The sequence below is a fragment of the Mus musculus genome, chromosome 3, assembly GCF_000001635.26.
Source record: "Mus musculus strain C57BL/6J chromosome 3, GRCm38.p6 C57BL/6J".
In the NCBI taxonomy this organism is placed as follows: domain Eukaryota; kingdom Metazoa; phylum Chordata; class Mammalia; order Rodentia; family Muridae; genus Mus; species Mus musculus.
This window is the reverse complement of record NC_000069.6, coordinates 121,999,814-122,027,089: the sequence shown is the minus strand read 5'-3', so window position 1 is coordinate 122,027,089 and position 27,276 is coordinate 121,999,814. Positions and strand designations below refer to the sequence as shown.

Genomic DNA, 27,276 nt, shown 5'->3' with positions numbered 1-27,276 from the left:
ATGAATAAGTGGAAATTAGTGTGCAAACACTGTATAATAAACTACACAACATGTAACTTTTACTTTGAGATATAGATACAGCTAATGAAGTCCTGCATGACTGCTCACGCTGTCCAGCAAAAATGAAAGCCTAAACTAACGGCTGGGAATGGGTGTGGGTTATATTTACATCCATCCAGAGTTTAAAAGTAGAAAAGAAATCAAAGGTTTGCAGCGAGGCTTGCCAGAGGTTCTCTGAAGGACACACTGTGGAATGCACTTCTCTTGGCTGTTGCTCTAGTGGACACAATTCAATTTTAAGCAGATTTCTTTAATCCTTGCCTGTAACTGGGTCAGAGCGGTCTAATTTCAAGTATTATTCAGGAGACACATGCTCGGTTATGACTGAAACAGTTATAACCACCTTTCTTTGGAAGTTACTTTTTCTTTGTTGGTGCTCAGAAAACCCAGCTTACATGCTTTTGAAAAGCCACAAACACCTCTGTTGTAGGGGAAGGGACAAACTGTGTGGTCCCTTAAATGGAAAACATGCTAAAAATTCCACTGAGGAATTTTTTTTCTTAATAGATTGCTTAGGAAAGGTGCTTAACTAGCTTGCTATAGTCCTTGTATCAGTTCAGAAAATTCCTGATGGACGATTTGAGGGTCTGGTCTTGAGACTTTTAGAGTTGAAAGAATGAATATGTTTTAAAACAGAGAAGATGGGGCTGGAGAGATGGCTCACCAGTTAAGAGGGCTTGCTGCGCCGGGCAGTGGTGGCGCATGCCTTTAATCCCAGCACTTGGGAGGTAGAGATAGGCAGATTTCTGAATTCGAGGCCAGCCTGGTGTACAGAGAGAGTTTCAGGACAGCCAGGGCTACACAGAGAAACCCTTTCTCGAAAAACCAAACCAAACCAAACCAAACCAAACCAAACCAACCAAACCAAACCAAACCAAACCAAACCAACCGAACCGAACCGAACCGAACCGAACCAAACCAAACCAAACAAACGAACCAAAGAGGGCTTGCTGCTTTTCCAGAAGACCAGAGTTCAGTTCCCAGCACTGAGTTGGGCAGCTCACAACCGACCTCTTAACTCTAGCTCCAGGGGATCAGACACTCTGTGAGAGTGTGACTGGAGCACGCGCTCACACACACACACACACACACACACACACAATTACAAGACAATTACTTGAGTGGTTATGTGTCGCCAGACACTTAGTAACAACAGTTCCAGGTAACTGTTAGGTGCTGTTCATTGATTTAGGATCTCTCTGTACTCAATGGCAGCTTACTGATTTCTCATTTGTTCTGACCCATTCTGTGTTCCAAGACTTGTGTATATAAAAAAGCCCAGATCAAGTGCTGTAGCATCTGAACCTGCAGGAGAAACAGGCAGATCAAGGTCAGCCTGGCCTACATAATGAGTTCCAGGCTAGCCAGAGCTATAGAGATCCCGTCTCAAACAAACAAACAAACAAACAAACAAACAAATAAATAATAAAAATAAAAGAGAAAGACGAAAGAAAGAAAGAAAGAAAGAAAGAAAGAAAGAAAGAAAGAAAGAAAGAAAGAAAGAAAGAAAGAAAGAAAGGAAGGAAGGAAGGAAGGAAGAAAGGAAGAAAGAAAGCCTAAGTTAATGGACTCACTTGCAAAGATAAAAATATATGTTTTTTTAAAAAGAAGATACAAAAGAATTAATGACTATTTCCTTCCTGCCGAGCAGTAACTGTTAGCTCCTCCGTAGAACTCCAATCTCTATCGTTTTATTAATTCACACAAAGACATGTACCTATAGTCCCAGCACCTGTGAGATTGAGACAGGATGATCACTTGAGCCCTAGAGTTTGAACCCAGTCTGGCCAACAGATGGAGAATATTTCAAATGAAATGCTGGAAAAAAATATACAAGCATGTCCCTTAATGACAGGGATTTGGTTTGAGAAATAGGTCCATAATTTGGTCATTGTGTGAACATCATAGAGTATGCTTGCACAATACAAGATGACTCTGGTGTCACTAGGTGTCATAATCATATGGAACGGCCATCTTTGACCATTGATCCAAGTAACATTATACAACACAAGACTGTGTACATGTTTCTATGCAGATTAAATGGATAAGCAGCTGCAAAATTTACTGTTTTCGACAAATGGCTTACTTCTATGAAATTCTTTGATGAAAACTTGAAGAAGGGTTTCTATAAGATAAATCCATCAATGTGAAATCGATGAGTGAAAGACTGTCTTCATTTCCAAAGGCAGACATTGGGGAGTTAGCTCAGAAAAATTGTACCACCCCCCATCCAGCAAACACAGGCGTGTCCTGAATCCTCAGAACTCAGACACCTTGTTTGTCCCGGTGTGTTGTTGCTGCTGTTGTTGATCTTGCTTGTTGGTTTTTTTGTTTTGTTTGTGTTTTTGTTTTGAAAGTTACATTCAGCCCACAGTGAGAGGGGTGCTTGCCACAACTGTTCATTTAAGAAACTGTAACATCCCCTAGGTCAGACTGTGTTTTAAGTAGAGCACTGCCATTTGCCCTCAGGCTACTTACTCGGATTTACCTTCTTCTGGCACTGTGGCCTCCCTCTCCTGCAGTCACAATAGGTCACGAAGGCCTTTTCTATCACCGTGCTCAGCATTTACTAAATAAATCAAATCCTAAATAAATCTGTCAACACTGCCTACAGGTGTGTCCCTATTCTCCTGAAATTATATGTTTAAACGTTACAATTATACTCCAAATGTAATTTTGACCAAGAGTAACTTTAGCATCATTCTGAAGGAATCTGGTAAACATTGGAGAAAACCTGAAGAGAATTGGATGCATTATTTAATGAGTCTTATCAGGTTATGGTTCAGTCCAAACGAGATGAGGCTATAGTTGGGTGGTAGAGCACTAACCTAGACTACATGAGGCCCTGGGTTCAATACCCAGCATTGCAAGTAATATATAAATAAAACTCAGCTAAAGACAATTTTAACATCAAATGTAGTCTAAAACAGTATGGTGGAGATGTTTAGGGTTTGGTGGTGCATGCCTTTAATCCCAGGGCTTGAGAGGTAGTGGTAGCCATATCTCTGAGTCTAAGACTAGCCTGGCCTACAGAGTGAATGCTAGGCCAGAAACAAACAAACATTACAGGATCAGCAGGGAAAGAAGATATATTTGGTGTATTACCAAAATTTATAGCTAATACAATACACACATCATTTATGGCCTAAAGTGTGGTTACCTACCACATGGAGTCTTACAGGATTCCAAATAGTCCAGGACTTTCTCAGGATTGAACTTTGCCTTGGGGAGAAAATTAGAATGAACTGCCGTATATTTATGCTCAAACCAGGTTCAGTAGTGCACACCTGACATGCTCACATCTGGGAGGCTGAGGCGGGCTGCTGAGAGCATCTCTTTTTATGTTTGTTTGTTTGCTTGTTTTTTTTGTTTGTTTTTGTTTTTGAGACAGGGTTTCTCTGTATAGCCCTGGCTGTCCTGGAACTCACTCTGTAGACCAGGCTGGCCTTGAACTCAGAAATCCGCCTGCCTCTGCCTTCCAAGCACTGGGATTAAAGGCATGGGCCACCACTGCCCGAGAGCATCTCTTTTCTTTCTTTTTTTTTTTTTTTTTTTTGGTTTTTTGAGACAGGGTTTCTCTGTATAGCCCTGGCTGTCCTGGCACTCACTTTGTAGACCAAGCTGGCCTCGAACTCAGAAATCCGCCTGCCTCTGCCTCCCCAGTGCTGGGATTAAAGGCGTGCGCCACCACGCCCGGCCTCTTTTCTTAAAGAACAATTAGACTCACATTTTGTGTTCTTTGATCGGTCATAGTTTTTAAAGAGGGGACAAAGAGCCAGTCGATGATCAGTCTACTTGAACCCAGAGTTGTGTGTAAAAGTTTTTCTAACTTTAAATTCAAGAGATTTGTTTAATTGAATAAAATCTTGGCAATGTGTAATATGGGGGTGGGGTGGGGGGTGGGGCTGCTTCTTTCAGTTTGAAGTGAGTTAAATTCTATAGAAAGAACAGCAAAGAAATACCAAATGGCACCACCTAAGACACTCCATTTTCTATTGGGATGTTTAAATATTATTTTTCTCAATGCTAATTTTCAAGCAGTTTTGTCTTTTGCTAATTTTATTAATTTTTAATAGCTCACAAGTTTGGGAATTTTCTATGTCCAAAGCTACATATCTTCTATAAATAAATGATTCTTTTCTTTTCTTTTTTCCCAAGGCTTTTTTTCCCCTAGACAAGGGGTCATGTAGCACAGACCCATCTCAGACTTACTGAATAGCCAAAGATGGCCAAACTTTGAACTTCTGATCCCTACCTCCCATGTGCTGGGATCACTGTGTGTACCTCTATACCAAGTTTACATGGGACTAGTCATAGAACCTGTGGCTTTGCTCATGTCAGGCGAGCACTCTCCTAACTGCTACCTTTCTAGATCCTCCTCCTCCTCCTCCTCTTCTTTCCTCTTCCTCTTCTTTTTATCTTTGTTGCTCTCATTTCTTTTTCTCACTTTCTTCACTTCCTTGTTTGGCTAAAGACTCTTGTATTGCATAATGCTGAATACAAGTTGTGATCACAGAAACCCACGTGTAATTCCTGGCAACAGGGTGAAACTTTCAACCTTTACCACCAAGACTCTGTTCAAAACTCTATAAATTTAGAGTGGTTCTATTCAAGAGTTTGCTATTTTACTTTCGCTTTGCTTTGAGACAGGGTTTCCCCATGTATCCCTGACTGTCCCTGGAACTCACTCTGTAGACCAGACTTACCTGCCTCTACCTCCAGAGGGTTGGGATTAAAATGGTGTGTGTGCACCTCCATCTGAGAGAGGTTTGCTATTTTTTTAAAAGATTTATTTATTTATTATATGTAAATACACTGTAGCTTTCTTCAGACACACCAGAAGAGGGTGTCAGAGCTCATTACGGATGGTTGTGAGCCACCATGTGGTTGCTGGGATTTGAACTCCGGACCTTCGGAAGAGCAGTCAGTGCTCTTACCCGCTGAGCCATCTCACCAGCCCCAAAGTTTGCTATTTTTTAAAATCACAAATGGCCGGGTGTGGTGACGCACACCTTTAATCCCAGCACTTGGGAGGCAGAGGCAGATGCGGATTTTTGAGTTCGAGGCCAGCCTGGTCTACAGAGTGAGTTCCAGGACAGCCAGTACTACACAGAGAAACTGTCTTGAAAAACGAAAAAACAAAAACAAACAAACAAAAAAAATCACAAATGACTGTTGTATTTAATCAAACCAGTGTGAATGTGTGTGTGTGAGTGTGTGTGTGTGTGTGTGCGCGCGCGCGCGCGCGCACGCGTACCCATGTCAGGGGTCAATATTGGGTCAACTCTTTCCTCTTAAATTTTTTTCTTAACGTATATTAATGTTTTGCCTTCATGTGAACCAGATGCCTACAGACGCCGGAGAAGGGCATTGGATCTCCTGGTCCTGGAGTTTGTGAACTGACAGGTGGATGCTTGGAATGACTTAGGTCCTCTACAAGAACAGGAAGTTCTTTTCTTTTTGTCCATGAACAATTTACATCTATTTGCTGACAACTTTAGTCAAACACACTTCAAATACAGCAGAGCTTAGAGACCGTAGAGTGGAGCCATTGCTTGCCAATGTATAGGTGGTCCATGACAAGGGACTTGAAACACATCTTTAGGCTGAGGCCTCAGCTCCTGGCCAACAGCCTGATAGGCAGACCTGGCCGTGTTCCTTCTGGGTCCTCAGGAGCCAAGAATGAGTCTTTGTTCTCTTTCTTGTGTTTTCTGTGCTTGAGAGAAGGTGCTGGAAGAAGAGGCGTCCATTGCCCTGGTGAGGGGCGGGGGTGGAGGGTGGGGGGTAGAGCCCCAGGGAGTCCTCAGTCAGTGCTCTTAACCACTGAGCAGTCTTTCGGGTCCCTTCATGCCGGTTTTGTTTTCTCACAAGACATGTTTTCTCACAAGCCTGGAGCTCCTTATTAGGTTGGGCCAGCTGGTCGGTGAGCTCCAGGGATTCTTATTCCCTGGCACTGGGATTAGAGATGGACGACTCTGCCTGGCTTTTTACATGGGTGATAGGTAGGTCCTCATGATTGTGTGTCAAGCATCCTCTGGAATGAACAATCTTCCCAGGCCTCAAACCCTCAAACTCTTTTTAATTTAGTTTTATTTATTTATTTATTTATTTATTTATTTATTTATTTATTTATTGGTTTCTCTGTATAGCCCTGGAACTCACTCTGTATCTTCCCAGGCCTCAAACTCTTTTTAATTTAATTAATTAATTAATTAATTAATTTATTTATTTATTGGTTTCTCTGTATAGCCCTGGAACTCACTCTGTAGACCAGGCTGGCCTCGAAATCAGAAATCTGCCTGCCTCCGCCTCCTGAGTGCTGGGATTAAAAGTGTGCGCCACCACTGCCCGGCCAAACTCTTTTTATAATTTGTCTGTATAAAGTAACAATATTTTTCTCCTTCTAAGATATGTGGGCAGTTACATGGAACAGTTTTGTTTTTGTTTTTTCCAAAAATCTATGATAAATTGAACTAAGCCAATGAGAATTCAAATGAGTTCTTATCTCAGTGGATAGTCACAAACTATTCTGTCTCCCCTCTACTTTTCGGGTTTCTTTTCCAGTTAGTAGTGGTGGGTTTTTTTTGTTTGTTTGTTTTATTTTTATGATGATGTTTGATATTGAGGTAAGGACTCGTTCAGGAGATTTGGAACTATTCTCCTTGGTCTCCTGGAAAAATTTGTCTATAACTTTGTTTTATTTGTTTTGGGACCGTGTTTCTTTGTGCAACAGCCCTGGCTGTCCTGGAACTTGCCTTGTAGACCGGGCTGGCCCCGTACTTACAGAGTATCTTTAAAGCTTTTACAATAGCAGACTCAAGTTTTACTAATAAACAAGGGCTCTGCAGATTTTCCAGTTTTAAAATTACTTGTGTTGTGTTGGAGCAAGTGTGTAGGTGCGGGCGCCTGTGCGCACACACGCAGAGTCCAGAGCAGGACACAGACGTGGTCCCCTATTGCTTTCTACCGTACTGCCCTGAGACAGTTTCTCACGGAATTGGAAACTTCACTCAGGGTTAGGCTGGCCGGCCAATGAGCTATCAGGATGTCCAGTCTCCATCCCTGATGTCTGGTTTATACATGAGTACAGGGGATCCAAACTCAGGTATTGAAGCTCTTAGCCAACGAGCCATCTTCCTACATTTTCCTAATTCATCGCTATTGATTCTGTCTGGGTCTTTTCCACAACCCCTTTCTTCTAACCTTGACTGTAAAGCCAGAATCATGTGGTTGATGGCACAGAGTTCTGCCTCCTGGGCTGGAACATGGCCCTCTCGTTGAAGTACACCTTCTTCCAGCTTTCTGTTTTTTATGGTTTCCTTCACTGCCTAATCTTGCCTGTCCTGGAACTATCTCTGTAGACCAGGCTGGCCTTGAACTTAGAGATCTGCCAGCCTCTACCTTCTGAGTGCTGGGATTAAAGGAATGTATCATACATAAAAAGGAACTGTTCTTCAATTCCTTTTCACAAGGTGGAAGCTACTGTTAGGGTGAGGTCTTGCCCTGAGGTTACCACTCCTGTTATTCCATTTACTATCATGCTTCTCTTTAATCTGTTTATCTCCTTGAACACAGGACTAAGCTCTGGCTAAGGTATTCCGCCAGCCTTGAATTCTTCCACTGACCGTAACCTCCAGGTCAGGCTCATGGCTAGCTGGGAACACTTGCAAGGGCCACTGCGTCTGGCACCATTTATGACATTCCACTTCCTGGTGCCTTTCTCCTCACTCTGGACATTTTGCTTGCTCAGCTTTCCTCTTTTCATTATAAATCTTCACGAGAGTGAACTTTAATAACCACAGGACAAGCGATACAAGGCTGTTTTTGAGACTTCTTTCTGCCAATGGAATTAACCCAAAACTCTTCCCTTCAGCGTCAGGCAGACTTTCAGACAGGGACAAAAAGCAACCACGTTCTTCACCAAAATATCACAAGAACAGTCTCTAGGCCACATGCTAAAATTCTCCTCTGAAATCTCTGGAAGCAGGCCCCCATACTTCACATCTCCTTCAGCACTATTGTCTTCCTTGTTCCTAATAAGATGGCCCATTAAGCCCCATTTAGAACATTCAACTGATCCAAAGCCCCATAGTCCACATTCCTACAAACACAGGCATGGTCAGGCCCTACCACAATCATATCCATCCCTGGTACCAATTTCTTAGTTTGGGTTTCTCTTGCTGTGAAGAGACACCATGACCGTGGCAACTCTAAAACGTTTCATTGGAGCTGGCTTACAGTTTCAGAGGTTTAGTCCATTACCGTCATGGTGAAAAGCGCGATAGTGTGCAAGCGGAGCTGAAACTTCTCCATCTTGATTAGCAGGTAGCGTGAAGTGAACTAGTTTGAGCTTTTGAGACCTCAGAGCACACCCACATAGTGGCACACTTCCTCCAAGACCACACCTCCTCATTGTGCCACTCCCTATGGGCCAAGCATTCAATCACATGACTCTATGGGGCCACACCTATTCAAACCACCACCGTTGTAGTGTGCTAGAATTCAACATCAAATTCCAATGTTTATTGCATTTATGTTTTCCTAGAAAAGTCTTCATTCTTTCCTACTTTTCTGTATTTCTGCCTAGAATTATTTTCCTTAAAACCCTTCAATTTTAATCTTTTGCTTTCACTTCTTTTTCCCAAGTGGAGTTCTTGCTACATGGCTGGCATCTGGCCTTGAATATTTCCACTGATGAGACCCTCCAGTTTTAGGCTGGTGACTAGCTGGGATTACAGGCAAGTACAGCTGCACCAGGCATCATTTATAGCACTTGAAGAGAGCTACTGCATTCCAGCTTCCAGGACAAGCCTTCTTTCCTCTAGCCCACCTAGTTTTACATTCACAATGGGTCACTAATTCCTGTTGTGTTCCTAAAAATAAACTAATTTACATCACTTATCCCAAAGACAGTGGCTTACTTAGGGCTGTTTTTGTCGCTTGGATTGCTGACCCCTTTCTTGTGAGCAAAAGCTAAACACCCTTTTGGCATCTTGTTCCCTCTATGCTTAAATCTCTTAAAGCCTATTAGCCCTGATTCCCAAACTATTCTTTGGGGAGAGAATGGAAGGGATGGCTTATTAAGTCTGTCATTTGTTTGTTGGTTGAGTATAGCCTGCCCAACTCACTGTGACTCAGAAACACATAGATATTTTAGATGAAAATTTGCAATATTTTTTTTATATGTACACCAAAAGAGGGCTCGGAGTTGGGACAGACCCTAATCTCAGTGTCCTAGCAACCAGAAAGAAAAATCATCTTCAAGTATGGTAGCTGCCTTTGCTTTAAAAGATGAAGTTTTAGAAATGAGACAATTTATACCAAAGACACTTGAGTTTACTTTTTGCTAGCTATACAAACTTTAGCAAGCCAATTGTTGTGGATTTGCTTGTGTGTAAAGGCAGTTAAGCCTGTCTCAAAACTATTAAATAACTACAAAGTGTGTTTGTTTTTTAAAGAGTGCAATAAGAAATAAAACTTAGAGAGCACCTATGGTACTTAAAGTTTTCATTTTTCACTGCACGTGACGAGTACCTGTTGAATGTAGGCATTCATTTGCAAGTCATGGCATAGGGTAGAGGGTCAGAGGACCACTATGTGAGTGGCACTTGTGGTCCTGACTCTACCTGTGAGGAAGCATCACATGAACCAAAACTGATACGACATAAATTGGTCTTTGGTCCTTAAGTGTCAAGGTCATGCGGTCAAATGCCAAAAAACCTGTTCCAGATTGAAGGAGACCAAAGAAACGAAATCCCTTGGTCTGGTGTTGGGCTGTTGGCATGCTCAGGCACATTAATGAAAACCAATAAAATTTGAATTTGGTCTATTGGCTAGATATCACTATTATGACAGCTTTTCATAACGCTTGCCGGAAATTTCCATAAAGCTTCCTGATGGTCTCCTAGCTTCTGCCCTTTTCCCTTGCTCACATCAGTTTCAAGTCAATGGGGAGTCCCTAAGTGCCCGTGGGTGGCCGCCACTGTTACTGGGTAGCAGGCACAGTGGACACTGTGGGTACTCTAGAAATGCAACTCCTTCTGAGAGGCTCGCTTACAACTCCCAGGAAAAGAGGGCATCCATAGGCTGGGAAAAAGCCAGGAAACCCTAAAGATAGAAAGGTCTCCAAGTGGAACTGTCACTTGGTAATTGGGGAAGAGAGGGAACTTTATGCCACGATATATTCATGAGCTGGGCTGTCTCTGCATACTCAAGCTGGAGTTAAAACCACAAGTCTGACTATGGGATGGTGAGGAAGTAGTGGAGATGGTGGGTTATGCACACCCGGATAACAATGCGAATATACTTACTGTTCCCGAACCACACATGCAGAAATAATTTACACAGGGAACTTACTTCACAGAAAGAATCTTTAGAGGGCACTGGTTACTAAGTACTCTTTGATGATACTTAGTACTATCACAGAGTCACTACAAACACCAACCATCAAAATCAGAGAGCCCTGCATTTTATATTAATTCTGTGGAACTTGGAAGTATGTAACAGAAGTCTCTCCTCTGTCAATAGCAGGGGAATAACAGTAGCCCACTAGCCCACTACAGGTTGCTATGAAAGTATAGGTAGAAACTTTGTTAAGTTTGTATCATACAGAAGGGGCTCAATAAATATTGGCTGATTTCATTTTAGGTTCTCACAGCAATAGAGTGCTTATAAGCTTCATTATGAAAAGGCTGAGTAATCTCTTCCTAGTTCTTATGGCACAGAGACTCCGACACAACTTGTCATAAAACACTCCATGCAATAGTTAAGGGATGCATGACCCTAAGAGCTGACCCCTACGTTAATGGTTAATTACACTGGAGATCACATCTTAAGAGGCAATATTGTCAGATAAGCCATAAGAACCTGAAATAATTTAAGAAGTGGATATATACATATATTTATCAAATATAACAAGGTCATACAAAAGCATAACATAATTCACACGTACGGAAGGCTACTGTGTGTGCTGTCCCTTTTACATCCCATTCAGACAAACAATGATGCAGAGAGGAACAGGAGTGCACAAGTTCTGAAAACTAGGTTGTTAGTTTGCTCTTTAAACAAAACTGATCTGCTCATCTACGCCTTCTCACATTTCTAAACACGACGTGTACCCTTAGGATTAACTTAAATAAATCTTCACTCCATTTGAAAGAACTACACATTTTCAATGGTTGAAAGTCAGGTAGAAAAAGAATATAAAATGATCTGTAAGTCAAAACATTTCTTATAAAAGAACAGTTTAAACAAACCCAGGTAGTAAAAAGAGGAAATGTATCAAATTTAAAAACTTCTGAAAAACAGCATCTTTCCTGGACCACTGTATAAATGTGTTCAGAACTGTTGGAAATGAGAGTTTATACACACGAGGCTAAGGGATAAAACAAAAACAAAACAAACCCCCCAGCCCCTACCAAATGTATTAAATCCATCTAAAGTCAAATAAGAGGTAACTGAACTACACAGTTCAGGTTTAAGTGCATTTTGGGGGGTACAATTTAACTGCCATATGTAAAAATTGGCAATTATAATTAAATACAGACTGGTAAACCCTTTGGCCATTATGTAAATATTAAAAGGTGAATTTCCAATTGAAAAATAGAAGCTGACTTACAATTACAGAAGCACAAATGGTCAAAGATGTCCTATGAAACTGTGAGGAACCACAGCACATGAACACCACTTGTGTTCAGAAATACTTTATAAATATGCACTTGGGCTCACTCTCCACACTAAAGCTGATTTTCCCCAATTGCACCTACTGCTAAAAATTGTATCATGTATCAGTGATGCATTTAAATGGATCATTCTTCAGGAAAAAATCAACTCTAAAAAACACAAAAACACCCATTTTTCTTTACAGCTTCAAAGATCATTCCAGTGAGGCTAAACGGAGCCTTGTCAGGACACTCTCCCATCCCACATGAGCAACAAACACCACACTGACAAACAGCTTTGGCAATCCTATACAAAAGGGCCCTGTCCAAACATTCTCTCACAAAATGACACCACAGAACAAAATAAAACAGAAAAATCTAAATTTTGACAATCCTACACAAACTGTGGGATTTCATCTTCAAGGTCTTCAAATTGCTGCATTCGTTTTAGTCGTGGTCTCTGGCAAGTTGGAGTCCCCTCAGGCAGGGCAGGCTCCTCAGAGCTCTCTTTAGGTTGACCACTTGTCTGCACAGGACAGGCCAATGTGGCCTCTGAGTCTGGGTCTGATTTTGTCACATGGATCTGGGGAGCATGCACCAGGACAGGAGGTACAGCTATTGAGGGTAATGCTGTTTTCTCCTCAGTCCCCCTGACACTGAAGGTGGGATTAGGTGGTTTGTAAAATGTTGTCCAGTGTTGGGGCTGCAGTGTTCTGGGTGCTCTGACAGCAGTGGCGGGGCAGGAGTCAGAGGACCTGCGCTCTGACACATCTCCTGCAGCCCTGGCTGGCTCTGCATGTGCTTTACTGCCGGGATGGTCCCTGTTATTCCCAGTGTTTACTGTCAATCCCTTCTCAGGGTAGGCACTGGGAACAATCATCGTAGTCTTGGCAGTAAAATTGTTCCGTACATATTGTGTGTCCCAGGATTTCTGTACATTTTGCTGGTCAAAGCCATTAACTTTGGAGCGAGTAGTATTTGAGTTGTCCTTTCTATGGAGTCCTTCAAAGGCAGGGTTCTTGCCAAACTTGTCTGAGTCTACGTTTCCTACATCCCTGCTGCTTCTCTCAGTAGGAGAACTGGCAAGAAGAAGCAGCCGGTCTACAGGCAAGCTTACAGGTCTCATCTTGGTCCTTGGAGTATGTCTCTGCACACTGTTTGCTGCCCTATTGGATTTCAGCAGCAGCAGCTTGGGGCTTTTACAGACATCTTCCATCTTTTGGGACGCTGACTCATGCTCTTGGTCAAAAAGCAAATGTACTTTGTTGTCTGAAAAGGAAAATTGCACACGATAAACACTAGAATCTGAACAAGACAGACAGACAGACACTGGACAACAGGAGGAATACTATAAATGTCCCCAACACAGTACTGTCTATGCAGAAGATCTAGCTGTTCTTTAAAGATACAGTTGGAATTTAAAAGTTCATTTAATTTTTGCATAAATCTATGCAAAAGAAACCTCAACCACAAATATTTTACAAATGAGTTAAAAACAAAATACAAAACCTGCTTGTCTAATAATGTTTTTAAAAATATGTTCCCCATGAACAAATGTTTTCTAGGTCAAAAAGGTCACCCGCCCCCCTTCCCTGCTCTTATGTAGCAGATGTGCAGCTTGGTCTTCATGTGGGTCGTGAACAATGGGTACAGGGGCTATCCCAAAAGCTGATGCCTATCTGTGGAATCTGCTCTCCTAACTTGGCTGTCTTCTTGTCTGGCTTCAGTGACAGAAGTGCCTAGTCCTTCTTGATGTGCCAACTAGGGGGAAACCCAGTGGGGGGGCTCCACTCTCTCAGAGAAGGGGAAAAGGATGGGGGAAGGAATATGGGTGGGGAGTCAGGAGGGGCAGTGATCAGAATATGAAGTGAATAATAATAAAAAAAGTGAACAGTTAACTCAGAAAAATTACACCACCTCCAGCAAACTAAATGCAAGCTTGCCCTAAACACCAAGAACTTAGGATCTGGTTTTTAGCCACATTCAGCCCACAGTGAGGGGGTGCTCACCACCACAGCTGCTCTGCTAATAAACTTGTATCTCCTGGGTCAAGCTAAGGCTGAAGGACTGCTTTAAGTAAAGACACTGCCATGTCCAGGTGCTGGGGCTCCCAGATTTCCTTTCCTCTTTCTCCATCAGCCTGACCCCCTCTTCTTCTTTTGGCTCTATCTACTCAAGAAATTCCAATTCCTGCAAAGAAAGGTCCTGCCCTTGAGCCCTAGCTCCTTGGTATTGAGAAACATCAAATGACTTGGCACCCTGATACTGTTCTGGTTCTGAATAGCAGCTGGAAGTGTTTGCTCGGAGGTCTTATCTTCTCCCCTATTCCTGGGTATGGCGTGTGTGTATACAGGTGACCACGAGCGTCACTTGTCATCTCATCTGACCCTCATTCGCCTTGCACCGCTAACCTGCTTACTAAGTGTGTCTCTGTGAATATGGGCACAGGTGCTCTCAGAGACCGGAGGCACTGAATCCCTTTGCAGCTTGAGTTGAAGCCATAGGCAGCTGTGAGTGGCATTCAGAACTAAATTCAGGTCAATTCAGCAAGCACTCTTAAACAATGAGCCATCTCTCCAGTTAGCAGATGACCTTTCTCCCCTGGGCTCCAAAAAATGTTCCTGTAATCTACTTCCCTGTGTTCTTCCCACATTCCCAGAGTACTCTTAAGGGGCCTGACTCACTGCAGTTGGCCTGAAGAACCAAAGGACACACCTTCATCCTTCAGTGCTGCAAGAAGTCACTAGCATAGCACAAGACAGTGTGGGCTCTGCAGCCAGCTGCCTGGGCGGGTCCTAGTCAGTTCCTGACCCTGATCTGCACTGGATAGGCCCTGCACTGTCCCTACCTGCCTTCACCTGTCACATAAGAATACATGGATCTGAGTTGTTGGTCTAAATGTCCTAACAAAAAAAGTTTTCAGAACTATCTAAGATATAGTACATACTAAAAAGTATCTTCAAATTATTTATGTTTATTACTATTTCTAATTAGGAACCTAATTTTATGAGGTAGTGAAAATCAAAAGATAGGTTACATTTACAAACCAGACAGAACTAGATTCAAACCCTATGTGAATAGTTTTTGGTACTATTTCTCTCTCAGACTGTTGCAGGACTAGGGATTGAACTCAGTGCACACACTTGGCCTTTAACCACCGTTTACTTGTCAAGTGTTACTTCACAGGGCTACTCACCGAGGAGAGGAGCGTCACATTTCCCCAATGCATTTTGTCTGCGTTCTGATTCTTCAAAAGATGTAGTTAATTCAAAACTTTTGCTCTCACAATCTGAACTACGGATATCCTGTTAACGGGAGAGAATTATCACACTTGTATACACAAAGTACATTTCAAAAGAAGGAGTTGCAAGACCATTAAATTACTGACATAAACATCATACAGTTCTGACCCAACTCTGTACCAGCCAAACTTTGCTCAACAGTTAAAGGTGCTGTTCACAAAGACTGACAACCCAAGTATGATTCCCAGAGCCTACGTAAAACAGACAGACAGATGTAGTAGCATGCATCTGTAATCCTATGTATATCCAGTGAGGCATATACCTTGGAATTTCTCAGAAGTTTCTGAACTAGCTAGCCTGGACCACACTGCACAGTGGCAGAAACAAGACAGACCCTGACTCAACATGGTGGAGGTGAAAATCAACTCCCTAAAGTTGTCCAATGACTTCTACCCAAGTGCCATGGCAAATACAAGCCTGTCTTGTCATTTGTGTGCATGCACGCACATACACATATACACATACAAATTAACAACAAACAACTTACTTCCTTTGAAGAAAAAAAGAGTGGTTTCATAGAATGATCTGTGTCTCTCTCATCTGGTGATAACAGAGGTTTTGGAAGATAGCCTTGATCAACCTGAGGTGCCACAGCACCTGTGTTAGATATAACAACAGCTTGAGGCTGGAGGGACCCATCGAAGATCTTCTGTGAGTAAGTAATAAGGAACTCTACTAATCGTGCCTGATTGGAATATTCAGCAAGGGACGAGATGGTGACAGGAGCCGTTGTAGGCCTTGGCCTAATGAGAGTTGGTCCAAATATCACCCCCAAGTTCTTAGAATTCATCTTGTTCTCTTCTGCATGATCCACCACTCTGCAGGGCAAAACACATAAGCTTTATGAGCCTTGGCTGTTGAAGTTCTTCAGTGTAGTTTATTATGGGCTGGGAAGAGTAGCTGCATATTTCCATCCAATTTTTCCTGCTAGAGCCTGGCACACAGGAGGCACCTAAGGTACCATGTTGGCTGCCTGAACACACTCAGGGTACAAAAGTCTATGAAATAGTCAAGGGTCAAGTTGTGAGAGAGGCCTTTTGACCACATACCAAAGTTTGATTTAGTCATATTTTTATGTTAGGATAAAAACCAAGTAGAAGGAATTACTGACATTTTTTCCCCAGCAGAAACAAAGAACAGACCCTTAAAGATTACTTCTTATAGATTTCTAGGTCTTTATAACGGAATATAACTGTCAAGTCTCCTCTAACCAGGCTACTGCTCAGGCCCAGGTGAGCCCCTGGCCTCCGTCTACACTGCTGTTCTCCCACCCTGTTCACTTCCAGCTCTTATCACTTTTTGTTTCTATGACTACTCATGGAGACAAGAACTTTAGAAAAGACCTCCCCTCCAGCCCACTGTCCTTGTCTTTGCCAGAAAGATGTAAGAGGCAAATCTGAGCATGTTAGATTCCTGGCTCAAAAATCTTTAGTGGGTATAGAAGCAAGATGGTAAACTCAGCTGACAAGTATGCAAGATTGTATCAGGTCCCACTCTGTGTGTGCTGTAGTGTAGCCTAACCACATTACCTTATTTCCTGAATGTGAACTGCTCCTACCCATATGTGCTTGCTATCCCCTGCCTGGAATGCTCTTCTGAGCATTCTTGAACTACGAAGTCACTACTGAGTTCTTCGAGGCTGACTTGAGGCTGCTTTCGCTGACTTACCCCTCTTCCTTCATATGCTATAAAACCTACTGAACGAAATAATGCTGTACTATGTATGTGCGCAGTCTGTGAGCCCACAGATGGCAGACACCCTGTTTCTCCAACTAGAGCCAGGCTCACAGGACATATCTGAGGATGAGGTTGGCTGCCCAAACATGCAATTGCTCTCTTTTCTCTAACCTTATGAAAAATGAAATCCATTTAAAAGAAATACATGAATGTACTTAACACTATTACACAAAAAATGGTAAAACACACTAAAAACGGTAAAAGTGCTTGATTTTATATAATAAAAACCGACTCACCCACCAAAAGAGGCTCTATTTATAAAGAACCCTTACCGCCTCAGATGTGCTATGAGGTAATGGAGGCTGTTGAAATGTGACGCTGGCAGCTGTCTCAGCAGGTCTTTGCTCTTCAGAAGGATGCGGTTGACTTCTATGCTCACATGTGGGTGTTTCTTGTCTTCAGGGCTATCTTTTTTTGCCTCTTGTTCTTCATTTACATGTTGTATCTCTTTTGCAAGGTCTATAAATTCCTTGTACAATCTGAATAAAATAAATGGTTCTGGAAGCTAAAGAAATAAAATTACATTATGAATATGTTCTTTTCCCCTGCTAATGTTAACTGTTATTCACAGCTACTCAGTAATTCACCATGCCTTCTAGGTCAACAAGACTTAAAGCAGGTCTTTAACTATGTATGATTGGAACTGGAGAGATGGCTCAGTGGTTAAGAGCACTGGCTGCTTTTCTAGAGGACCCAGGTTCCATTCCCAGCACCCACACGGCTGATCACAACTGTCTGGAACTCCAGTTCTAGAAGATTTGTAAGATTCTGGCCTCCCTGGGCACCACGCATGCATGTGGTACAGATATACATGCAGGCAACCATCCATCCACATATATATATATATATGAGGTTAGATGTATATGTTTGCTATAGGCATCACCTATTAAGTTAATCTGAAGTCAGTGTTATAAATTAAGACAATAAACTCACAGACAATAAATAAAACTCTAAACCTAAAAGTTCCACAAGAGATTTTAAAATGCTCATCTATGTTTATAGTTCTATTCATTACAATCCCAATGTTAGCACCATTGAAAACATATGCACTAATGCAGATGACGTCAGATAAACTAGCAGGAGCAGACCACCAGAGTTTGCAGAAATTAAAGAGAGTGGCCCTAAGGATATTGAAGTTTCCAGCAGTGGGAAGAGAAAAGACTGAGTGAATCTCCTGGAAAGTACTGCAGGAGAAGCAGGAGAAGCAGGAGAAGCAGGAGAATGAGCAGAGAAAGGGGAGGAGACTACAGAGCCGGCCCAGGCTGCGAAGCACTCAAAGCAACATTACAGGCACTTACTGTCTATGGTCTTCTATTGAGAGAAGGAAATAAAAACATTTACAGATGAGTAAGGTCCACTTTGTTCAAGGATTAGACATGAACAAAACAGAAAAAGACAGAAACAAAGATAGAAGAAATACTTTCTTCCAGTAAAAAAGAAACCCCAAGACAACAGCTATATAAACAGATAAAGGGATCTAGAACGGAACAATGGAACTGCAGAAACTGACCTGTTCAGGACTTCCAGCGCTACTCTCTTGGCTACTATCTCCTCAATTTCACCCAAGAATAGAACGCCATTTGGACACAACCCAAGTAGCTTTTATACCTGACTCACAACACTGCACTAAATTCTTATTCCCTAGCCATCAGCCTCTGCTTGAGGCCACTCACTTTACCCCATAGATAGAGGTGTTTGAACATGTTAATGCAAACTACTGATCCAAAACTACGCAAAGAAAGAGACAATCGAGGATGGCCTACTTCCTGACCATATTCCTGTCAGTGTTCTAGTACACCCAGCTTCAGGACAGCTCTGCTTATTGTCCCAAACGTGCACCTCAAGTTTTTCCCCATTGACCATCTAAAATTGTTATTTTGAAATATCAGGGAAGACAAAACCAAACTGATCCAAACAACACTCTGCTTGTGGGGGGTTCAACACTGGCCTCTCCTTAAAAAGCTAAGCTACACTTTCAAGTTAAGTTTAATTCAAACACTTCATGAATATTCTATAAATATTACTGTGAAATGAGAAGTCAGTGTTTTTATTATTATTATTTTATGTTTTTAACTGCATGTCTAACTTATTTGTAATTTGACCTATACATAAGATATCAGTATGGTCTATATCAATGAAAATGTATATGTACAAAGGTTATAAACTGAAAAAAACAAAATAAAAATCACATTTTTACTGTATCAAATATGATGATCAATTACAAAAATAAAAACTTTACCTGTCGCAGGTATAATTTCAAGACATCACAGATGTCATGTGAACTGAATTCTGAAATGTCTACTAAGTGCATCCCATTTTCCAAAGCTTGGCACAGTTTTTCAGTTTTTATTTTGTTTCCACAAACACGATAAATTCCCTTGAATAGAGAAACAAATTCTGCTTTAGTTCAAAGGCACTGCAGAAACCTAAACTAAACACACCAGATGTGTCCACTTCACTTATTTTTAGTATTGCAGAAAAAACATAGTTGGGGCAAATAACATTTTTTTTTTAAATTGGAATAAAACTATTCCAGCTATTACAAACTAGCAGTACAAATTCACTTTTCACTATAACAAATGACATACACTTAGGTACCTGGAGACACAAGGCTCTATTTTCAATTTCTGAGGCACATATTTTCAGTACAAAAGGGATGCCATCTGGTTCCTTTTTTGCAACTTGTATGAATTCTGCTCCAAATATGTGCATTTTTCCCTGAAGTTTTTGATGACCACAAATAATGACTAAATTCTCCAGACACTTCCGATGACAAACAAGGAGACACTACAGAAAATGACATTAAAACTCATCAGTACCCTTTAGATCTATTCACAACTGAGCAAACCATGACAGATCGATGATAACATAATCAAAACCAAGTTTATAGTGCATTATTTGTAAGGTCCTATGACCTAACAAGAGAACAGAATACAAAACAATAAAAGAGACACCGTGGTACAACTTATTAAAAACCTATCTGTAGGGTGGAAGAATGGTTTAGCAGTTAAAAGTACTGGCCGCTCCTCCAGAGAGGACTGGCTTTCAACTCACAGCACCCACAGGACGGCTCACAACCTTTTCTAACTCCAGACCCAGGGGTTATGACATCCTGCTCTGGCCTCCAAAGTCATCACAAACAGTTGATGCATAGAAATTCATGCAGGAAAACCATCAATATACATAAAATAAAGCAAAAAAGATATTTATAAAAGAGCCTAGTAAGTAAAATCCTAACCAAAATAAAGTTTATTTAGTGAAAAAAAAAAACCCTACTATTTAATGACACATACATATGAAGATGCCCAATTCAACCTATCGTTTTATATCCTAGTAAAAAAAACCAACTGGTAAATACGTAGAAATCAGCCAACAAACAAGTGAGAGGGTTGATGCACGTCCAAACAGATCTCACCTCTTCACACTCGACGCCTGGGAACATTACGATGCCGTCACAATCCCTGCACTTTGTCGGGGATCTCAACTTGCGAAACTTGTGAGTGAGAGCTGCCTTTGACATCAAAGTTTTCTTAAATGCTCCGAGGGAATTGGGTCCTTGTAACAGAAACAGTACACGAGAATGGAAAGATGAGAAAATCTTTATGTATTATAAGCAATCCTTATACTTTTCAGTCATCTACATATTACAAAAAACTATTGCCTGGGGTTCCTAACATCAAAAACAACTTATAGATATAATTCCACACTTCAAATGCTTTAATACTCATCACCAAACCAGTAAGTAAGCTAATTCTAAGATGCCAAGACACAGTATCCCCAAGATAAACAAATTTATGCTTTTATTAATATTCCTGTTAAGAGCAGTGTGTTTATGAGTGGCATTATATTTCTAAGAAAACTCAGTCACTACTTGAAAAGAGTGAGTTACATGAAGCTTGTATGGGAGCAATATGTGCATTAAAGACAGTACTTACTAGTCTTATAAAATTATAGATTAGTTACTAGTTATATTCTTAATCATAGTGGAAGTAAGATACTTTTTAATTTGTGAAATTCTGCCAAAAGAATAGTATACCAAAGAAACAAAAACAAATTTCTATCAGTTCAATTCAAGTCACGAAGGTAAATGATTTTTGTATCCTAAACATCCACACTTTCCCCGTCCTTGAGAGAACATTTATCTGCTCTCCTGCCTTGCTTCTTACGGTTTCCTCGTTAGTGTAATTGTTGTTTTGCAGTACTTGGGCAAAGGCAGGGCTTCGTGCACAGTAATGAAGAGTTTTACCACTGAGGTTTTCTCAGTGCCCATAGTTCCTGCACTACTAAGAATGAGCTTTTCCAGAATGTAGGCAGTGCCATGCTTTTTACAGAAAGTCACTGTATTGGAATTATGAAAGAACACTATACGGATTGCTGTTCACACACTGCCAGTAATTTTAGATCTAGTAACTTTATTTCTTATTCTTGTAGATATATTTTGATCATTTGATCAGTTCATCATCAATCCATATGTATGCATAAACAAGCAGATCCATATAACAAACTAATGACCTAGCATTATGCACTGCCACTATTCCAACTAGTTTAGTGGGTCCTAACTGAGGAGAGTGCAGTACCAGCTTCTGAAGGGGACGGTGGCTCTCTCTCATCGAGATCATCAGCAGAAGACATGGTTCCACTGGATGGAGTCCGTGGAAGTTTCCGATGAAAGTCTCCTAAAATGAAATTGTGGATACCTTTACCTGACTAAACATTGAAGAACAGTGAAAATAGGCAGTGATAACATTCTTGGAGTTACACAATTTGTATTATTCTCTTATTGTTAAAATTTTCTTTTATTCTCAAAAGCTAGGTAACAGGGGACTCAGATATCCATCTGAACAATATATCTATTGTTATTAATATATATTTATTTTATATATTTATATAAATAATATATTTATATTCTTATATATTCAACAATATATTTATATTTATATTCTTATGAGACTTTACTATTCATTTCTGGCAGTAAGCACTTGAGGTTACAGGCTTTACAAAGATATACAGCATCTTCTATATCTAATGTATGACAGAGTAACTAATATAACAGTAAATATTGGCAGTGGTATGGCCTAACATAGCAATTAACTAAAACACACATACACACACAACCCAAATGATATTTTCATTACTAAGTTATTATACAATATGAACACAGGTAGCTATTTGCATCAATTGGATGAAGGAAGTCAAAAATGAATCCTTTGGTTTTGCCAGGCCTACTGAGGGAGAACACAAAATTCAAAGCTTGTCTCGGCTACAGAGTGAGCTCAGGCCCACTTGGTTAACTTATAGCCAGTCAATCAATCAATAAACCAAACCAACCCCCCCACCCCCCACCCCCGCCACCTGGGCTCAGGGTAGAGCTCAGTGCTTGAGAGCTGCCTAACATGCAAAAGACCCTGAATTCAATTCCCAGTGCCAAATCAAAAGTAAGAAAACGGTTCTATTTTTATAGCAGTAGAGGGTAAAGTCCATGAAATATACTACTAAAAACATTTAAAACAGTTATAAAATGATTCATTCTGGTGGGTTAGGAGGTGATATCTTTTTTTTTTTTAATATTTATTTATTATTATATGTAAGTACATTGTAGCTGTCTTCAGACACACCAGAAGAGGGAGTCAGATCTTGTTACGGATGGTTGTGAGCCACCATGTGGTTGCTAGGACTTGAACTCTGGACCTTCAGAAGAGCAGTCGGGTGCTCTTACCCACTAAGCCATCTCACCAGCCCGTGATATCTTTATATATGTGTGTGCACACACATGTGCATGTGTGTTACTTATATATGTATATAAAGGGGCTTCTCATGTACTACCCATGTTCTGCCTGTTGAGTTATCAAGCATATTAAGGTGTCATTGTTTTTCTTTAAAGTACACATATGCATGTATATTCGCTTATGTCTGAGATAGTTCAAACATCATTTCAATCTCTCACTGAATGTTCAGTTAGACTTAATATTTAGTTATTGTACCTGGACTTATAGACTCTGAATCCAGAGATCTAGACTCACTGCTTCCTCCAGTGCTCTCTGAGTCACTAAACATTCCGAACTTCCATGATCTTACGAAAGAAGGACCTTTAAAAAAAGAGTAATTAAAAACTTGCCTACACTAACCCATTGACTACCCCAACTTGAGAACCATCCCATGTGAGAGAGCAAACCTCTGACCCTATTAATGATACTCTGCTATGCTTGAGGACAGAAGTCTAGCATAACTGTCTCCTTAGAAGCTTCATTCAACAGTGGATGGAAACACATGCAGAGACCCATGGCCAAACATCGGGAAGAGGGAGTCTTGTGGAAGAGTAGGGGATAGAATTGAGCAAGCCAGAGGGGTCAAGGACACCACAGAAGTGGTGGCCCAGAAAGGATCACAGAGACTGGTCTAACAACTCAAAAATCATGCATGGATGGACCTAGGCCCCCCTACACATTTGTAGCAGATGAATAGCTTGGTCTTCATGTGTCCCCTAACAACTGGAACAGCGGCTCTGACTCTGTTGCCTGCCATTGGATCCCCCCTTCCCCTACCTGGACTGCCTGGCTGGGCCTCGGTGGGAGATGACGTGCCTACTAGACCTGCTGAGACTAGATGTCTCAGGGAGGGGTGGGACCCAAGGGTGCTCCCCTTCTCTAAGGAGAAGTGGAGGGAATAAAGGGGGAGGGACTTGTAAGAGTGGGACTGGAAGGAGAGGAGGGAGGGAGGACTATGACTGGGATGCCAAGTAAATTAAAAAAAAAAAACATATTATTGAAGAAAAAAACCCTTGCCTACAGGTAGATTTCATAGGGTGAAATACTGACATTATGTAAAAGGAAATGATTCAAATTTCTGTAACAATGACTAATATACAGACTTTTGAGATAGGCATGGAGGTCAGAACTATAAATGATCTAGAACAGTTCATTAAGTAATCCCGTCTGAGAGCCCTGCTGTTTCATAGAGCTGTGTCTGCTCTGCAGGAATGTACCTGTCATGTCTGCACTGTTGGAGCACCTGTCCTCTTCAAGCTTATGACAGCTGTCAGGAAGGCGGGCAACATCCTCTAAGGAGTCAGCAGGTTCATAGCCAGATGTCTGCGGACTGTTGGTCATTTGTTTATTTACATTCCTATGGGATAAAATACTCAGCACTAACAGTCTTGTAAACTTCTTAATTTAATAAATGTAGAATAAGCTTCATTAATATTAATAACTTTGTTATATAGTTCAACTTCTTTTAAAGAAATATAGCATTTAGACAATGTGTATTTATAACAGCTGAATATGGAAAAGGTATAACAATAGAATATTTAATATTTATATCATGATTAAACTTTTCTAATCTAACATTAGTAAAAAGTATAGATCAAGTTTTTGGTATACTCAAAATATGTAGGTTATCATTTGCTACTTCCAAAGAGTTTTTAAGACTCAAAGAAGCGTGTGAAAATAGAAAGCATCATCCTCAAGTATATTTCATCTATTCCTTAAACTCACAAAATAATAGGAAAATATTGAAAAAAATTAAAGCTAGTATTTCAGTGTAAGAAAAGACATTTCCTTATAAAAACATAGACAGGAACTCAGCAAATGTTTTCCCGTTTGAAATAATTTCTCCTATGCATTAATTCTTACCCATCAACCTTTTCTTCTAATTCACTTGAGCTTGTAGCCTTCACGAATTCACTGTACTCCTGACCTGGATCATAGAGTTTGGCACTGTCACAGAGGGACTGTAAACTGTTGGCAAGGGATGCAGCCTGTAGCTGCTGCATATGAAAGAGGTTAACTGTTACCTACAGTCACAAAGACAAAAGACAGACATAACTCATGAGCTATAAAATGCTATGTACATTTATGTCAACAAGCACACTAATAAAAGACCACACATTTGACATACACAACACTGATATTACCATCAGCATGCTATGCACAGCTTAGATTGGAAATAACTTAATCTAACAGCTAACGGTCGACAACTGTCTAAAAAAACTATCACTCCTACTATTTAACACGTGACTCCAACAGTGATTTTAAAATGTAACATGCCAGAGTTCATACAATATGTGAGTTTTCTAGTAACAAATTTTAGACACATACTAACTTCAGTGTATCATGGCGAAATCCCCATCCAACTATATTATCTTAAGGGTGGTTCCTAAATTATTTTGTGGTACTGAAAACTGCTATAAACACTTTGTAAGAATGTCAACTTGGGCAGTGAGATGGCTCAGCTGGTGGAGGCACTTGCCTACACAAGTCTGAGGACTTGAGTTTAGGTAAAGCTGGAGGAGAGAACCTGACTCCAGAAAGTTGTTCTCTCTCCTCACTCTCCCATGCTATGGCATGTGTGTCTCCCATCATACATACACACAACCCCCATATATAATTAAAAGATGATAATGCTATCCTATCCCCTGCTTTATCACCATGCTTGTGTTTCTGGAAGGGTATTTTTAACATGATAGGTTAGGGAAGGCCAAAGAGCTGACATTTGAAATATGAGAGAAAGAGCCACGTGAGAAAGAGCCAGGAAACAGCTGCAGAGAGAAGGCTGATTCAAACAGAAGGCAGAGGTGGTGCAGACGTGGACAGTGCGTGTGCTCCTGAAGCACACAGAAGGGCCAAAGCACACACAAGGAAGCAGAACATCTGCTTGACTCAGGTCAAGAAAGGTCACTGGAGGTGGAGTGAAAAGGAAGCCAGCTAAAGACTAAGTAAAGCACGGTCCCATCTATTCCTTAACACGCCGCTTGGGACCTGTGTGGGGGATGGAGGTAAGGAAAGCAGTATGGAAAAAAGACTATGTCGTCTCTTCATCAGTCACGTCTTATCAGATGGTAGGATCAACTCTTAGTTAACCAGAGTCCAGGTGGATAACACCTTTCTCTAAGGACAAGTCAGTGAACATAGCACTATTTGAAATGTATGCCCAAAAGAACAGTTTGTGTCTTCATCCTTCAATTAACAAAGGACATTTAGCCTTTATTTGATACAGTTTAATGACTGGCTAGCATATTTGGGTAATCCTGTGGCAAGTTGAACCTGCTTGATCTAAAGGGTCACTTCCATGGGTGAGCAACACTAATCAAGTTATTTATGATTTCTTTGTATCAGAAATTTGAAAAAGTTCACTGAGTCATCTGAGAGATCCTGTTTAAACGAAAAAACCCAAACCTCTTCATCACTTACATGCTACCTGAGTAGCAAGCGACAAGGTGATCTGTCCAAAGAGCATACACTGGGAAGAAAGGTTTTCTAAACTTCTGTTTCTGCACTAGTAAAACGGAGCTAAATATATGTTTACATAGTAGGACCCTCTGAGAACTAAGTAAGTTCATATAGACAGATCTCTTACATGCACAGATACACACTCAATCTTAGCTTTTATCAGCTATAGTTTGAGGTAAGGGAGATTTCATAAATCTGATAACAATCAAACATTGATAAGTGATTTACAACTTTAAGGGCTCAAAACATTTGAATTGTTCCTCACTGAGATGGAATCTTTTCCTCCATCTGAATCCACTGAAAAGTCCTGCTCAGAGCCATGTATTAGTGCCATTTATCTCAAGACTCTCCAGAGTAAACGGAAGTAGGCAGACTGTGGAAATATATGACAATTTTGGATACATTCTTGCTTTTCCCACTCTCATCGTATTTTCCAGCCTAGGCTGATTCCCACAAATGTAACACTGGACATGAAGAGAGACAGCTTCCCGAGGGGCCTATAACAGTGATGGCAGTTACAGAACTGAACAGATCTCAAACTCTGAAGTGAATCCTCCCTTATGATCAGGAGCTGTGTTCAAATGGTGGTGAACTCATGAAACTCCTGTAGCTTTATTTTTTTCTGTATTCCTGCATCGCTCACCCAGCCCCTCTACTTAATGAGTAAGGAGTGCTGTCTTTAGCTGGAGACATCTGTGGAGAGCAGAAGAGGAGCCAGCACCACACTTCAGCTTCCCACTCAGACCAAGGTGACCGACACAAAGCGAGGGGAGAGAACATACCTACATCAAATGTCCCCCATCCCCACTTTAAAACAATATTAGGACCTAGAGTCCCACAAAACAATGTCAAAAATACCTAGGATAGCATTCAAAATGTGTTGTGGAATGCTGGCCTCCAGGCATGACACAGCCTTCTTGACCTCCCTGTGGCTGGGACTCCCCTCCCCTCCTCAAGAATACACAGGCAGTTAACAGTTGCTGGGAGTGGGGGTGGGGCACCACCAGGCCCTACCCTTAGGACCTGTAAGCAGTTAACAGCTGCTGGGAAGAGAGACTATTCCTTTGTAATTAGCTTCTAGGGATGCTCAGCTCCTATAAAGCAACCCCAGTTAAACTGATTGGTTCACTAAACTAGACTCCGGTGTAATCGATTCTTTGGCAGTTACTGGTACTCTCTGGTGAGTGAATATTTGCCGATGATGTCTTCCCAGCAAAACTACTTGTCATGTGAAATATCAGGAAACTCTTCACCACTCACAAAAGACAGATATTAACATTGAGATCTCACACT

At 41.1% G+C, this 27,276-nt stretch overlaps 1 protein-coding gene across 4 annotated transcripts in view; it reads right to left on the bottom strand.

Annotated features, from left to right (window-relative positions):
• Nucleotides 1–10,412: 10,412 nt before the first annotated feature.
• Nucleotides 10,413–27,276, bottom strand: part of Arhgap29 (Rho GTPase activating protein 29) — a 63,565-nt gene continuing 46,701 nt past the window's right edge. For 2 of the 4 annotated variants that reach the window (NM_172525.3, NM_001356524.1), the window contains exons 13-23: nucleotides 24,388–24,548; nucleotides 23,742–23,881; nucleotides 22,741–22,845; nucleotides 21,337–21,435; nucleotides 20,175–20,314; nucleotides 19,358–19,546; nucleotides 18,999–19,136; nucleotides 17,032–17,264; nucleotides 15,510–15,840; nucleotides 14,917–15,025; nucleotides 10,413–12,989 (exon numbers count right to left, since the gene is read on the bottom strand). In NM_172525.3, coding sequence (NP_766113.1) covers nucleotides 12,115–12,989; nucleotides 14,917–15,025; nucleotides 15,510–15,840; nucleotides 17,032–17,264; nucleotides 18,999–19,136; nucleotides 19,358–19,546; nucleotides 20,175–20,314; nucleotides 21,337–21,435; nucleotides 22,741–22,845; nucleotides 23,742–23,881; nucleotides 24,388–24,548 — 2,520 coding nt within the window. In that variant the 3' untranslated portion in view covers nucleotides 10,413–12,114. The remainder of the gene's footprint in view (nucleotides 12,990–14,916; nucleotides 15,026–15,509; nucleotides 15,841–17,031; nucleotides 17,265–18,998; nucleotides 19,137–19,357; nucleotides 19,547–20,174; nucleotides 20,315–21,336; nucleotides 21,436–22,740; nucleotides 22,846–23,741; nucleotides 23,882–24,387; nucleotides 24,549–27,276) is intronic. The other 2 variants (XM_006501290.2, XM_006501289.3) reach the window with 1 other exon arrangement.